The sequence below is a fragment of the Spinacia oleracea genome, chromosome 4 (assembly GCF_020520425.1).
Source record: "Spinacia oleracea cultivar Varoflay chromosome 4, BTI_SOV_V1, whole genome shotgun sequence".
Taxonomy (NCBI): Eukaryota; Viridiplantae; Streptophyta; class Magnoliopsida; order Caryophyllales; family Amaranthaceae; genus Spinacia; species Spinacia oleracea.
Genome location: NC_079490.1, coordinates 168,370,439 through 168,385,101, shown reverse-complemented (window position 1 = coordinate 168,385,101; position 14,663 = coordinate 168,370,439). Strand labels below are relative to the sequence as shown.

Below are 14,663 nucleotides of genomic sequence, written 5' to 3'. Positions count from 1 at the left end.
TATAGCTAGTGCATTGTTTATTACTAGTACTAAATTACTGGATAGACAATTATTTTGGGCCTCTTTCCGCCTTGGGCCCTAGGCGGTCGCACCCCTCGCCTACCCCTAGGGCCGGGCCTGCTCTCGATATAAAAGGTGGTAGAAAATCATCTTAAAATGAAGAAGATCTCTAGACATCCTTAGTTATGTTATGGATTGGCCAAGGAACATTTCACTGGCATTTTATTGCATTGATGACACAAATGTTGTCTCCCTCCAGTCCTCCACTAGTATATACTACCTCCGTTTCAAAATGATCTTTACATTTTTCATATTAGTCAGTTTCATAATGCTCTTTACACTTTGCTTTATTCCATTTTTTGACATGAAAATTCAATACCTTACCCTTCATACCCCACAATATTTAAAATGTTTCACTCACTTTTTCTTACTTTATTCATTTTTTTCTTACATTCACCCACCTTTTTTCATATTTCTCTTACTTTATCCATATTTTATTATATTCAACCAACTTTTCTACTTTTGTCTTAATATTTGTGTAAATATTAACTATAAAGATCTTTATGAAACGGAGGTGGTTAACTGTAAAGATCTTTAACACCAAGAAAAATCACGGAAAATGTTACATTGACCCTGAGGGTTACCAACCCTATGAGGTGGCAGTGACATGGAAGATGATATGGCATCATTCTTTAATCTCTTTGTACATCCTTCAAAAATAATGGTCAATCTAGCATTAAATGCTTTTAATTCTTTAATTTTTCTCTCCACCCATTTAGGTAAATCATAGTCAAGTAGATATTTATTGTTTTTCCATATAAAAAAAAGATGTTAATTCTTTTTTCCATTTTTATTGTTTATAATTTTATGTTAAAAATAAACAAATTGGACAGCCTTCCACCGCCATAGAATGGGTGGACCAACGACAAAATACTCGCTTGAAAAAGAGAGTGAACAAAGAGGATGAGAAATTTGCTCTTTTAATTCCTTTTTATGGAATAACTTTGATTGTTATTTCTAGAAGACTTAAGTTTGGTGAGGTGTTGGTATTGGTACCATCAAGCCAACGAAGAATGTAGTGGCGTCTTCCGGGCCGACATCTCTGTTAAGGTTTATGCTTTGATATTATTTTAGGGTTAAGAAAGAAAAAATATGAGTTTGGATGAAGGGATGAGACATGAGAAGAAAAATGGATACAAAGTGACGATTGAGTTTGAGGAAGGAAAACTAAAGGAAAGTAATTAAGGGAAGTTAAAATTATGTTTGGCCATCTTTTTACTTAATTTTGTCCGTGCAATTTCATATCTAACGGCACATACATATCTTTCTTTATATAGGATGACAACGGGCCAGTTCTGGTGATATTTTATAAACTCTATATCTTGCTCACCTCTATTCGGGCTTAGTTTTTTTTTTTTTTTTTTTTTTTTAAGTCGTACTACATTTTTAGAGTAGGATTTTATTTATCAAAGTAGTAAGTTATTACTAGGCCTATATGTACATTATGCGTGCACAAAATATTTTCTCCGTTCTAGAGATATTGTACCCCTTATGACCATATTATATTGAGTTTACGCTATTTACACAATCTTCTTTGACCATCTATTGTGATTTACGCGTAAAGCCGTAAAGTATAGTAATACGAGATTTTGTTAGATAAGTCTCGAACTATACTTTCAAGATATCATTATTTTATTAACTTTTACGCAATGCAATACTTATTACGTAATAAAAGATACACGTAACAATGAGCAAAGTTGTGCATTAGGAAACGTAAACTCTACATGATGCAACATTTTGGAACACATGATCTAAGTACATGAGAAGACGTTTTTGTATTAAACCTTATGACCCAAAATAATATCTCGAACATCATATCGCATATCGATGGAAGAAAAAGGACAATATTAAAAAGTAGTATATAGAAAGAATGAGTTTCTTTTAAATACATTTGCAAATGAGCCAAAACGTTCGCGTAAAAGCTCGATCAAAGCTCATCCATTAAGTAATTGAACAAGTTCGATCAAATATTATTTAAAGCTCATTTACTAAACGAGCTTTACTCGATCGAACAATATACGACTCATTAGTTTTCATGAACATCTTGTTTATAACTCGTTAATAGCTCATAAATATTTCGGATATTTCATGAAATGCCCTCGAGTTTTGCTGTAATTCACCAAACGCCCATCAAGTTTCAACAATTCATAAAATACCCCTCACCATCCGTACAAATGCCCACCATACCCTTACTAATAACGTGCCGTTAGTCCGTCGTTAGCTAAGTTTCTAATTCAACAAATGCCCCTAAATTTAAACTTATTTCACCAAATGCCCTTAATCTCAAACTTATTTCACCAAATGCCCTAATATGAAATTTAGCTAGTTTTGTTGTTCCAACGGCTAGTTTTTTTGTATGAAAAGTAGCCGTTGGTTCTGGTAGGCTATAAAAGCCCCCTTGCTGGGTTGTTCATGTACTTTTGTTGTTGTTTTGCTTTGCTTTTCTAATCTTATAAGATTTCTATCATGAGTTTTGTTTCAAAATCATCTTCCACACACAATGAGTCCACATATATTAGAGTACCTAACAAATTTTGTTATTGTGGTAGGAAATTTGCCATCCGAAGCTCCGATACAACGCTCAATCCACAAAGGTTGTACTACAAGTGTGATCCTTGCAACAATCTAAGATGGTGCAAGGGAGTAGTTGAGCAAGAAAACAGGGGGCAGCAGCTCGAAGGACAACACAGGGGAAGCTTAGACGAAGGAGAAAGTGCTGAAAACAGGGGAAGCAATAATATGCAAGAGGAATTGAAGCAAATGAAGAGAAAGCTAAAACAACAACAAAAAGTAGTTAAACTTGTAATTCAAATGGGGATATTGATGTTTGTAACCCTACTATTTGTAATCATGAAGTAGACACAATGAATAAGAAATAAAATCACATTTCATAATTGTTGTTGCATAAATTCCACAAAATACCAAAATGGGAAGCATATCTGTTTTTTAGCTTCACTTACAACACATCTTTGCACTAACTACATCTGTTTTCTACTTAATGAATATGTGCAAGATCAAAAACTACCCAAAAAACCCACTGTGCTCCTAAAACATTCCCCACCTCATGCTTGCTTTGATTTCTTCCCTTTTGGTGCTGCCTTGGATGTGCTTGCTCCATCATCACCAGTTTTCCTCTTCCTTGTTAAAACCCTCTGTTTTGGTGGTGCCTTGGAACTGCCAGTGCCAGACTTGCAAGTCCTTGCATTGTGGCCCATCTCCTTGCATTTGCTACACTTTACTGAAGTGTGCCTCTTCCTCTTCTTAGCTTCCATGGCACCCCTCTTTCTTTGTTTAGGGGGTCTTCCAGCAGTCCTCTTAATTCTTGGAGGGTTAATGGTGGGAAGGTTGAACTCAGGCCACTGAGTAGGGTCAGGCATAGGGTGCATATGTTCTGCATATGCCAGCTTATAAGCAGCACCCTTGAAGAAATGGGACACAAAGTCCAGAGGGTCTAGTCTCTGGTTGTAAATGACGCTCAAACCATGTTTGCAGGGAATACCAGACACCTGCCAAACTCCACACCCACAGGTTCTGCTGTCAATCTTGACTGGGAATTTCACATGGCCTTCCACCTCATACTCCCCACCACCACATGGAGTAGAGTAGCAAAACCTGGATTCAGCTGTTCTCAACTCCAGTTCAACTTTGGCATGCTCAGTTAAATCTTGAGGCTCCATGTCTGCTGCTTTGTCAAATCTGACCCCAATTCTCTGCATAGACCACTCCCTAATAGCTGCATTTTAACACAATAACCAAGTAAACATAAGAACATAATCACTGAAAATCTGACAGAAATAGAAAATGGAAAAAAAATAGAACACAATACCTTTAAACAGTCTCAACACTGGTAAATCCCTGTAGGGCTTGGTGACAGCATTGAATGATTCCACAAAGTTTGTTGTGTTATGATCACAACACACTTCTGGCTCAAACTGATGTCTGGACCACTGCTCAGTACATGTATCCAAGTACTGTGTAGCCCTGGGATCAAAGTCAGTGATCTTCTCCATGGCCTTGTTGTAAACATAAGGGTTGTAAGCATTAGCAGCTATCCAGAATAGTTTGTGGAACAATTCTCCACTCCAACCACCATTCTTGCAGTTCATGTACAAGTGCTGACTGCAACACCTTCTAGTGGCCTTAGGGAAGTTCTCATGTACAGCTAAATCCACCCCCTAAGATTAAAAAATGGCAAGAAGGCAAACAATATTAAACCGTGGGATTATTGGTGAATTAAGTTTTAACTTTGGGGTATTTGGTGAAAAAGTTTTGACTTTGGGGTATTTGGTGAATTAAGTTTTAACTTTGGGGTATTTGGTGAATTAAGTTCAAACTTAGAGGTATTTGGTGAATTTATAAAAACTTGAATATAAGAGATAAAAGTTCAGAATTTACCCTCATTCTGTCACTGATGAATGTCCAGTCATCCTTGTTGCAACCTTCTCTCTGAAACAGTGCCCTGAGGTTCCTCATGAAATAGGTCCAGCTCTCTTGGCTTTCAGTGTCAACAACCCCATAAGCAAGCAGGAATATCTCATTGTTGCCATCAATCCCCAAGGCTGACAGCAGAATCCCCTTGAAATACCCACTAAGGTGAGCTCCATCAATTCCAATAATGGACCTACACCCCTTCAGGAACCCCATTACTTGTGCACCAAATGAGAAGAAGCAAGCCTTAAACCTTGGGTCCACATTCCCACCATCATTATGCCATGTGATCAATGCATAACTACCAGGATTAGTCTCTTTGATCCTCTCTGCATACCTAGGTAGAAGGGCATATGACTCACTAAAACTCCCATGGATAATCTCCTTAGCCACTGCCTTAACCTTGTAGAATAGCCTCTTGTTAACTTGTATCCTAAACAGTTTTTGAGTCACATTCTGAAATGTTTCTACAGGAACATCTAGGTTTGCTTCAATCTCTGGCAACAACTTCTTCACTAACCATTTGGTGGTCACTATGGGGTTCACCTCTAGTCTACCACACTGTTTATGCTCCCCAGTCAGTGATTTTATAGCCCAACTCATCTTATCAACCATCTTTGAAGCATGAATCCTCCAATCACACCCCTCAATTGCACAAACAGCAGTGTATCTTCTACTGTCTGCCTTCTCAACACTTAACCCAAACCCCTCCTGTATACAATAGTCCTTAAGAACATCAAGAAAAGCCTCCCTATCTGTAAATATCAACCAAGGCTCAAGCTTAATTGAACCATATTCCTGCTCAACATACACTTTCCCATTCTTGTAATTTTTGTCCATTTTTGAGCTCCCATCTAAACAATCCTCAAATGACTTCTCATGGATTTCATCCATCAAATCCTCCAACCCCTCCTCTTCAACAATGAAGTCACCAATGTCTGTTTCATCCGCACTGTCTTCATCACTTCCATCACTGCCAGTTTCCTCAAAATCAACATCTTCATTGTCCTCATCATCCTCAACATCAGATATCACATCACTACCCTTACCCTTCCCATTCCTAGCAGCCCTTGTGTTTCCCCTACTAGATTTAGGAACATATGTTCCCATTTTGACTTGTGTTTTTTTCCCCACCCTAAACCCCTTAGGTCTAGCCCTTCCTGATTTTTTGGGTTTGGTTGGGACCACTGGTTCAGGTCCTGCTTGCTGTGATGGAGGTGGGGGGCAGTTTCAGGTGCTGCTTGTTGTGATGGAGGTGGGGGGGGGCAGTTTCAGGTTGTGTGGGCTGGGGTGCTTCTTGTGTAGGTTGTGTTGTTTCAGGTTGTGTGGGCTGGGGTGATTGTGGGTCAGTTTCAGTTTGTCTGGTTTGTGTTGTGGGTGTGCTTTCAGTAGGCTGTGGGGGGGCAGGTTTTTGTTTCCTCTTTTTTGGGGTAAGTTTCTTCTTGGGTTTTGATTTGGTAGGTTTCTTAGCAGAGGGGGATTCTTGTGTTTGTGGTTCTGGTTGAGATAGGCCAGGAAACACTTCATCAGCATCATCTGAGGTAATTATCCTCACATACTCAACCCCATCATTCTCCACATCCACCACTGGGACCTCCATGGCAACTGTGAACCTCATTTGTTCCTCCATTTCCTTCCTAACCCTCTCATTTTCCTCCTCTGCCCTCCTCTATTCTTCAGCCTCTTTTTGCATCCTCAAAACCTCTTCCTGTCTCTCCCTCATTTTCCTTTCATCCTCCTTCCTTTTCCTTTCAAGCAGAGCTACAGCAGACCTAAATGCTACCCCAGGACTGTCTGATTCCTCTACCCACAACTCTATGGTGTCAGTCCCCATATTCCACCCCCACATTCTCAGCATTACACTATCATCAACCAATTCTACCCTCCCAGTGGGTGAGGTAGTGTATAACCTAAACTTTTCAGGCAAAAACACATTTTGCTTAGTCGATTCCTCAAAAATATCTATGAATATGTCTATCAACTGACATTTATCAATGTCTACAACCCTCACATCAAAGTCATGAGACTTATAGTGCAGCAACAACCAAACAGCAGACATCCTAACACACAAAAGCAAATCAACAAAAAAACATAAATTTCCATTAACAACTTGACATGCATGTCATTTAATTACTCAATTCCTACTTTATTCCATGAACACAAACAAACAAGTCATCATCCAACATCAAATTTTCCAGAAACCCTAAACCCTAATTTTGCGCAACACAAGTTTGAAAAAGCGAATAAAAAGTTCAGCGATTGACATTACATACCTTAAACGATGCGTGGGTGACCTTAGAACACGAAATTCAACACTTGAACTTCTACAGCTTCCTTGCCCAATTCGCCAAAATCCCCTTTCTGAGAAAGCGTGTGTGGTTCAAAACCCAAAAAACTACTTCACCAACTAAATGCGCACCAAAATTCAGAAGCTTTTTGTGAGATTGATGATGCAGTTATTGTTAGGTTATGATACATATGACACTACATAGATCATGCGGAAACAACCATTAACCCAGGACAACATATTATTTACACATAATCATATAGCATAATTTAGATGCATACTCTTTGTTGCGTGCCCTCCCTAGCTGCGCCCGAACCGAACAAGAACAAGTCTTTTAGGACTCCAAGTGTCGTCCCTCCGTAGATAGTCCACAGCACGTCCGGATCCGCCTTAAGATTGACCAACTAGAATCGCCCTTAAGGTACTAGAAAATTTCGGCACTTTTTGAGCAAGATGTGTTTTAATTTTCTCTCAAAAACTCACTTTTGAATACTTTGAAACTTGTGTATAAATTATGACCCCTAGGCCTTTATTTATAGAGTTATGGAAAAGGAATCGTAATCCTAGTAGGATACGAATTAATTGAAATTAGAATCCTACATGAATTCTATTTAATTAATTTATCCAATTAGGAATAGAAATTTAATCATACACTGACTCTTGTAGATTCAGGAATCACGCATGAGCACAAACTCACACACACACGGCAGCCACAAGGGCTGCCCATGCGCGTGCGAGCAGCAGCCCGCGCAGCACGGCCCACGCATCCGTGGCCCTTGGCGCGCGCTGGGCCTGCCTTGCGGTAGGCCTGGGCGCTGCCTTGGCTGGGCTTGTGGCGCGCATGCTTGCTGGGCGATGGCCCCGGCTTCGTGCTGGGCCTTCGTCCGGCAAGCCTCGTCCGATGCTAATTCGTACGATACGCTTCCGATTAAATTTCCATTTCCGGAATCTATTTCCGATACGAACAATATTTAATATTTCCGATTCCGGAATTAATTTCCGTTTCGAACAAATATTTAATATTTCCGTTTCCGGAATTATTTTCCGATTCCGGCAATATTTCCGATTCTGACAATATTTCCGTTTCCGGCAATATTTCCGATTCTGGTAATATTTCCATTTCCAATAATATTTTCCGATACGTACCATGTTTCCGTTTCCGGCAACATCTACGACTTGGATAATATTCATATTTCCGATACGATCCATATTTCCGTTTCCGGCAATATCATCGTTTCCGGAGTATTCATTTCTTGCCTGTGACGATCTTAGCTCCCACTGAAACCAAGATCCGTCGGTTCCGAATATTCATAGATGGAGTATTTAATGCCATTAAATACTTGATCCGTTTACGTACTATTTGTGTGACCCTACGGGTTCAGTCAAGAGTAAGCTGTGGATTAATATCATTAATTCCACTTGAACTGAAGCGGCCTCTAGCTAGGCATTCAGCTCACTTGATCTCACTGAATTATTAACTTGTTAATTAATACTGAACCGCATTTATTAGACTTAACATAGAATGCATACTTGGACCAAGGGCATTATTTCCTTCAGTCTCCCACTTGTCCTTAGGGACAAGTGTGCATTTCCTAATTCCTTTGTCGCTCGATGCTTGCTCTTGAACATAAGGTAAGAGTTGTCATCCTTATTATGTCCAGAGGTGTTCCTCGGTTTCAGAGTTCAACTGATCAAATAAACAGATAATCATAGCCTATGATTCATCCGAGCACGGCCATGCATTTCACAGTTTCTAGCTCTCCGAGTGGCCTTGTACAACTTTTAAGCATCTCATCCCGATTTATGGGAGGACAATCCCAATCTTGCGATCTTGAGATTAGACTTCGTTTGATAGGTGATTACCTGAGCGTTGCCTTTATAGCCTCCTTTTACGGTGCGACGGTTGGTCAACGTCAAAGCAACCAGTTCTCAAACAAGTAATCTCAAATCACTCAGGTATTGAGGATTTAGTGTCTGATAATTTAATGAAATTTACTTATGACAGACTTTCATCTCTTACAGTAAAGTTTCATAGGTCTTGTCCGATACTAGTCTTCCCAAAGTAAGTATCTATGCAAATGATTATGACATTGCCATGTCCACATAGTTCAAGAAACAGAACTACTAGTCATCTTGCACTCTAATCGTCTAACGTTTTCTATGCGTCCAATTTTATAGAAAACTCCAATTAGGGACCTTTTTCAACCTTTGACATTCAAGTTCACTTGATAGACATTTCTTAGTCACAGGACTGGTCCTGACAGTCTATCTTGAATATATCGTCAAGTTGAAGGGACTCATCATTTAATAAACCATAAATTAAATGGAAAAATGAATTTCTTTCATTTATTGTGAATGATTAACCAATAATGTTTTACAAAGATTTAAACTCTAAAACTTTAAAACATTAAACAGAGACATCAAAGCCATTCTCCAATATGCTTGATTCCCATAGCTGCAGTGTGCGAGTTGTGCTTCGCTTGCGGCAGAGGTTTAGTTAATGGATCTGATATGTTGTCATCAGTTCCAATTTTGCTTATCTCGACTTCTTTTCTTTCAACGAACTCTCGTAGAAGGTGAAATCTACGAAGTACATGCTTGACTCTCTGGTGGTGTCTAGGCTCTTTTGCCTGTGCAATAGCTCCGTTATTATCACAATACAGGGCTATTGGTCCTTTAATGGAGGGGACTACACCAAGTTCTCCTATGAACTTCCTTAGCCATATAGCTTCCTTTGCTGCTTCATGTGCAGCAATGTACTCCGCTTCAGTTGTAGAATCCGCAATGGTGCTTTGCTTAGCACTTTTCCAGCTTACTGCTCCTCCGTTGAGGCAGAAGACAAACCCAGACTGTGATCTGAAATCATCTTTGTCGGTTTGGAAACTTGCGTCCGTATAGCCTTTAACAATTAATTCATCATCTCCACCATAGACCAGGAAGTCATCTTTGTGCCTTTTCAGGTACTTCAGAATGTTCTTGGCAGCAGTCCAATGCGCCTCTCCTGGGTCTGACTGGTATCTGCTCGTAGCACTGAGTGCGTACGCAACATCCGGGCGTGTACATATCATAGCATACATTATTGAACCAATCAATGATGCATATGGAATCCCATTCATTCGTCTACGCTCATCAAGTGTTTTTGGGCACTGAGTCTTGCTTAGAGTCATTCCATGAGACATGGGTAGGTAGCCTCGCTTGGAGTCCGCCATCTTGAACCTATCAAGCACCTTATTGATATAAGTGCTTTGACTAAGTCCAATCATCTTTTTAGATCTATCTCTGTAAATCTTGATGCCCAATATGTACTGTGCTTCTCCTAGATCCTTCATCGAAAAACATTTCCCAAGCCAAATCTTGACAGAGTTTAACATAGGAATGTCATTTCCGATAAGCAATATGTCGTCGACATATAATACTAGGAAAGCAATTTTGCTCCCACTGACCTTCTTGTATACACAAGATTCGTCCGCGTTCTTGATGAAACCAAAGTCACTGACTGCTTCATCAAAACGTATATTCCAGCTCCTGGATGCCTGCTTCAATCCGTAGATTGACTTCTTTAGCTTGCATACCTTTTTAGCATTCTTTGGATCCTCAAAACCTTCAGGCTGTGTCATAAACACAGTTTCTGTTAAAACGCCGTTTAAGAAAGCAGTTTTGACATCCATCTGCCATATTTCGTAATCGTAATATGCAGCGATTGCTAACATTATTCGAATAGACTTTAGCATTGCAACTGGTGAAAAGGTTTCATCGTAATCCACACCGTGGACTTGCCTGTAACCTTTTGCAACCAATCTAGCTTTGAAAACTTCAAGTTTCCCATCCTTGTCCTTTTTCAGTTTGAAAACCCATTTGCTTCCAATGGCTTGGTAGCCATCTGGCAAATCGACCAAATCCCATACTTGGTTTTCAGACATGGAGTCTAATTCAGATTGCATGGCTTCTTGCCATTGCTTGGAGCTAGGGCTCGTCACAGCTTGCTTGTAAGTCGCAGGTTCATCACTTTCAAGTAATAGTACGTCATAGCTCTCGTTCGTCAAAATACCTAAGTACCTTTCCGGTTGAGATCTATATCTTTGCGATCTACGCGGGGTAACATTTCTAGATTGACCATGATTCTCACCAGATTCTTCTAAAGATCTCTGAGTTTCATCCTGAATGTCATCTTGAGCATTCTCTAGAGTTTGTTGTTCGACTCGAATTTCTTCGAGGTCTACTTTTCTCCCACTTGTCATTTTGGAAATATGATCCTTCTCCAAAAAGACACCATCTCGAGCAACAAACACTTTGTTCTCAGATGTATTGTAGAAGTAATACCCCTTTGTTTCCTTTGGATAGCCCACAAGGATACATTTGTCAGATTTTGGATGAAGTTTGTCTGAAATTAATCGTTTGACGTATACTTCACATCCCCAAATCTTAAGAAAAGACACATTTGGAGGCTTTCCAAACCATAATTCGTATGGAGTCTTTTCGACAGCTTTAGACGGAGCTCTATTTATAGTGAGTGCAGCTGTATTTAGTGCATGTCCCCAAAATTCTAATGGAAGTTCGGCCTGACCCATCATTGACCTGACCATGTCTAGCAAGGTTCTGTTCCTCCGTTCCGACACACCGTTCCATTGTGGTGTTCCAGGAGGAGTCAATTCTGATAGAATTCCACATTCTTTCAGATGGTCATCAAATTCATAGCTCAGATATTCACCGCCTCTATCAGACCGCAGTGCCTTAATCTTCTTGCCTAATTGATTCTCTACTTCACTCTGAAATTCCTTGAATTTTGTCAAAGGATTCAGACTTATGCTTCATTAGGTAGACATAACCATACCTACTGAAGTCATCAGTGAAAGTGATAAAGTAGCTGAAACCACCTCTAGCATTTGTACTCATTGGTCCACATACATCTGTATGGATTAAACCCAATAGTTCATTTGCTCTTTCTCCAACTTTAGAGAAAGGTTGCTTTGTCATTTTGCCAAGTAAACATGATTCGCATTTACCATAATCCTCTAAGTCAAATGGTTCTAGAATTCCTTCTCTTTGAAGTCTTTCTAAGCGTTTCAAGTTTATATGGCCTAATCGACAATGCCACAGATAGGTGAGATCTGAATCATCCTTTTTGGCCTTTTTGGTATTTATGTTATATACTTGTTTGTCGTGATCTAATAAATAAAGTCCATTGACTAATCTAGCAGATCCATAAAACATCTCTTTAAAATAAAACGAACAACTATTGTCTTTTATTATAAAGGAAAATCCCTTAGCATCTAAGCAAGAAACTGAAATGATGTTTTTAGTAAGACTTGGAACATGGAAACATTCTTCCAGTTCCAAAACTAGCCCGGAGGGCAACGACAAATAGTAAGTTCCTACAGCTAATGCAGCAATCCGTGCTCCATTTCCCACTCGTAGGTCGACTTCACCCTTGCTTAACTTTCTACTTCTTCTTAGTCCCTGTGGATTGGAACATAAGTGTGAGCCACAACCTGTATCTAATACCCAAGAAGTTGAATTAGCAAGTATACAGTCTATAACGAAAATACCTGAAGATGGAACGACTGTTCCGTTCTTCTGATCTTCCTTTAGCTTTGGACATTCTCTTTTGTAATGGCCTATTCCATCACAATAAAGACAGCTTGATGTGGACTTGTCCTGCTTTGATTTAGCATTGCCCTTGGACTTTCCACCTTTCTTGAATGGTCTCTTTCTAGCCTTGAGTAAATCTTTGGCTTCACAGTCCAGTACTATTTCAGCCTTTCTGACAAGGTGAATAAATTCTGCAACTGTTTCTTCTCTTGGTTCACTTAGGTATTGTTGCTTGAAGCGACCAAACCCACTGTGTAGTGAATTGAGCAAGACAGAGACTGCCATCCTTTCGCTTATTGGTGTTCCTAGTAGACTTAGGCGATCAAAATATGAACACATAAGATCCACATGGAACCTCAGTGGGACGCCTACCCTCTGTTTAGTGCGAAGGAGCTGAACATGTGTTTCTTGGACCTCCATCCTGTAACACCTGTTGGGAGAACTAACCTTTAGCCCAGACATTGATTCAATCAACTCATGGACGTTCAGGTCCCTGTCCTCCGTACTTCCACGACAGATATCCCTCAGATTCTTGATGAGCGTAAAAGGTTCATAGGCTACAAACCTTCTAGCCCAATCATCAGGGATATTGTTCAGCATGAGACTCATAACCTTTTTGAGATCCGCATCCCAGGCGTAAAATCTCTCAGGGGTCATGTCTCTGGCATAGTAGCTTGGCATGGGATGTGATAGTACATACTCAAGTCCATTGAGTTTGACTATTTCAACTAGCTTAGCTTCCCATTCAAGAAAATTTGTCAGGTTTAGCTTGACCATAAGCTCAGAACCCATGATGATGTTTTGATTGTTGTTTGCCATATTAAAACTACAATTGAAAAGAATAAACAAATAAATAACCATTCACAGTTTCTCTTAATAAACTTAAATTCTAGCATACATGCATAATTCAATGTTTATTAAGCATTTTATTCAAGTTATGTGTTCCGGCAGGTGTGAATAAAATGATTCCAAGATCCTAAAATCATTGAAGAACTAAGCACAGTTTGTCGACTTAATCCTAGAACATCTTAGGTAAGCAAAAGCCTTTTGCTAATAGTCTAGAAACTATTCTTGGTTGATAGGTACGTCTAAGAACTTATTAGGTAAACCTATCGAATTTGCCACGACATAAAAGGACTCCTTACTTATATCGTTGAGTTTCACCAAAACTAACATGTACTCACAATTATTTGTGTACCTTGCCCCTTTAGGACCAATAAGTAACACCTCGCTGAGCGAAAACTATTACTAGATTGATGTAAAGGATATCCAAGCAAGTGTATATTTTGGCATGGCACCTTTTAACTCAATTTTTAAGTTTGGAACTTAAGGCTCTTACTATGTTGGTTAGATTTTAAGTGAACTAAAATCCTTAATCATGCAACATAATCAAGCTTTTTGATCTCATGCATTTTAAGACATATTTAAAGCAATAAATAACTTAAAACATGCATAAGATATTTGTGATCTAGTATGGCCCGACTTCATCTTGAAGCTTTGACTTCAAAGTCCGTCTTGAAAATCTCCGTGGGAGGCACCATTTTCTTCAAATAGGATAAGCTATAACTAATTACAACTATTTGATGGTTCGCAGACCATATTTGAATTGAAAAATAACTTTGGTACTTTAGACCAATTACATTCAAATTAATGGTACGCAGACCATATTTTCTATCCTATTTGGGCCATACTAGTCACTTCATAACCTGCAAAACAGTACATATACAATATATACCATTCACCCATTCATTATCATGAATGGCCCACATAGCTGGTTAGTAAAACACATTATGCATCACGTAAACATTTGCAGCAATTAATCAAGGGCACCAATAATCTACCAATTATTCAGTCCTTATTAATTCTAATCGAGTTGTTTTAACCTTAAGGATTTGTAGACCTAATCAAGAGTTTATGACTAAAAAGCGCTCCCACTCAAACCAATAAATTCATATGCTTTACTAATTTTAAACATAAAATTGTATTTCTAGTCTAACCGGAAACATACAAATTTAATTAAAATTTAAAGCTCATATAAATTTATAATTGAATCCAAAAATTTAATTTAATTTCAGTCGCATTTAAATTAATTCATCATTTTAATTTTAGTAAAATAATTAGAATAAATTCCATTTATTATAATTATAATATTCAAAATTAAAATCCAAGAAATTAATTCAAATTATTAATTTTAAAATTAATTAAAATTAAGTGAACTGAAATTTTCAAATTAAACATTCAAAACGATCTAATCGTAACGCAAACACCCTACGCGTTGCACGCCCATGGGCCGTACGCA

At 38.8% G+C, this 14,663-nt stretch overlaps 2 protein-coding genes across 2 annotated transcripts; both read right to left on the bottom strand.

The window, feature by feature from the left end:
* Window positions 1-3,122: 3,122 nt before the first annotated feature.
* Window positions 3,123-5,598, bottom strand: LOC110784209 (uncharacterized). The gene is made up of 3 exons (XM_021988637.2): window positions 4,456-5,598; window positions 3,887-4,235; window positions 3,123-3,793 (listed from the first exon to the last, which is right to left on the bottom strand). The coding sequence occupies exons 1-3, from the start codon at window positions 5,596-5,598 to the stop codon at window positions 3,123-3,125; spliced, it is 2,163 nt and encodes a 720-aa protein (XP_021844329.2).
* Window positions 5,599-5,680: 82 nt separating this feature from the next.
* On the bottom strand, window positions 5,681-6,118 carry LOC130472147 (uncharacterized). Its single transcript, XM_056842611.1, has one exon. It carries the CDS (start codon window positions 6,116-6,118, stop codon window positions 5,681-5,683), a length of 438 nt encoding a protein of 145 aa, XP_056698589.1.
* Window positions 6,119-14,663: the final 8,545 nt, after the last annotated feature.

Coding starts and splice junctions, on each gene's coding strand:
- LOC110784209 (XM_021988637.2), bottom strand. CDS start 5,598: ATGGGAACATATGTTCCTAAATCTAGTAGGGGAAACACAAGGGCTGCT. Junction 4,236..4,455: donor TCATCAGTGACAGAATGAGG/GTAAATTCTGAA, acceptor TTTTAATCTTAG/GGGGTGGATTTAGCTGTACA. Junction 3,794..3,886: donor AGTGTTGAGACTGTTTAAAG/GTATTGTGTTCT, acceptor GTTAAAATGCAG/CTATTAGGGAGTGGTCTATG.
- LOC130472147 (XM_056842611.1), bottom strand. CDS start 6,118: ATGGAGGAACAAATGAGGTTCACAGTTGCCATGGAGGTCCCAGTGGTG.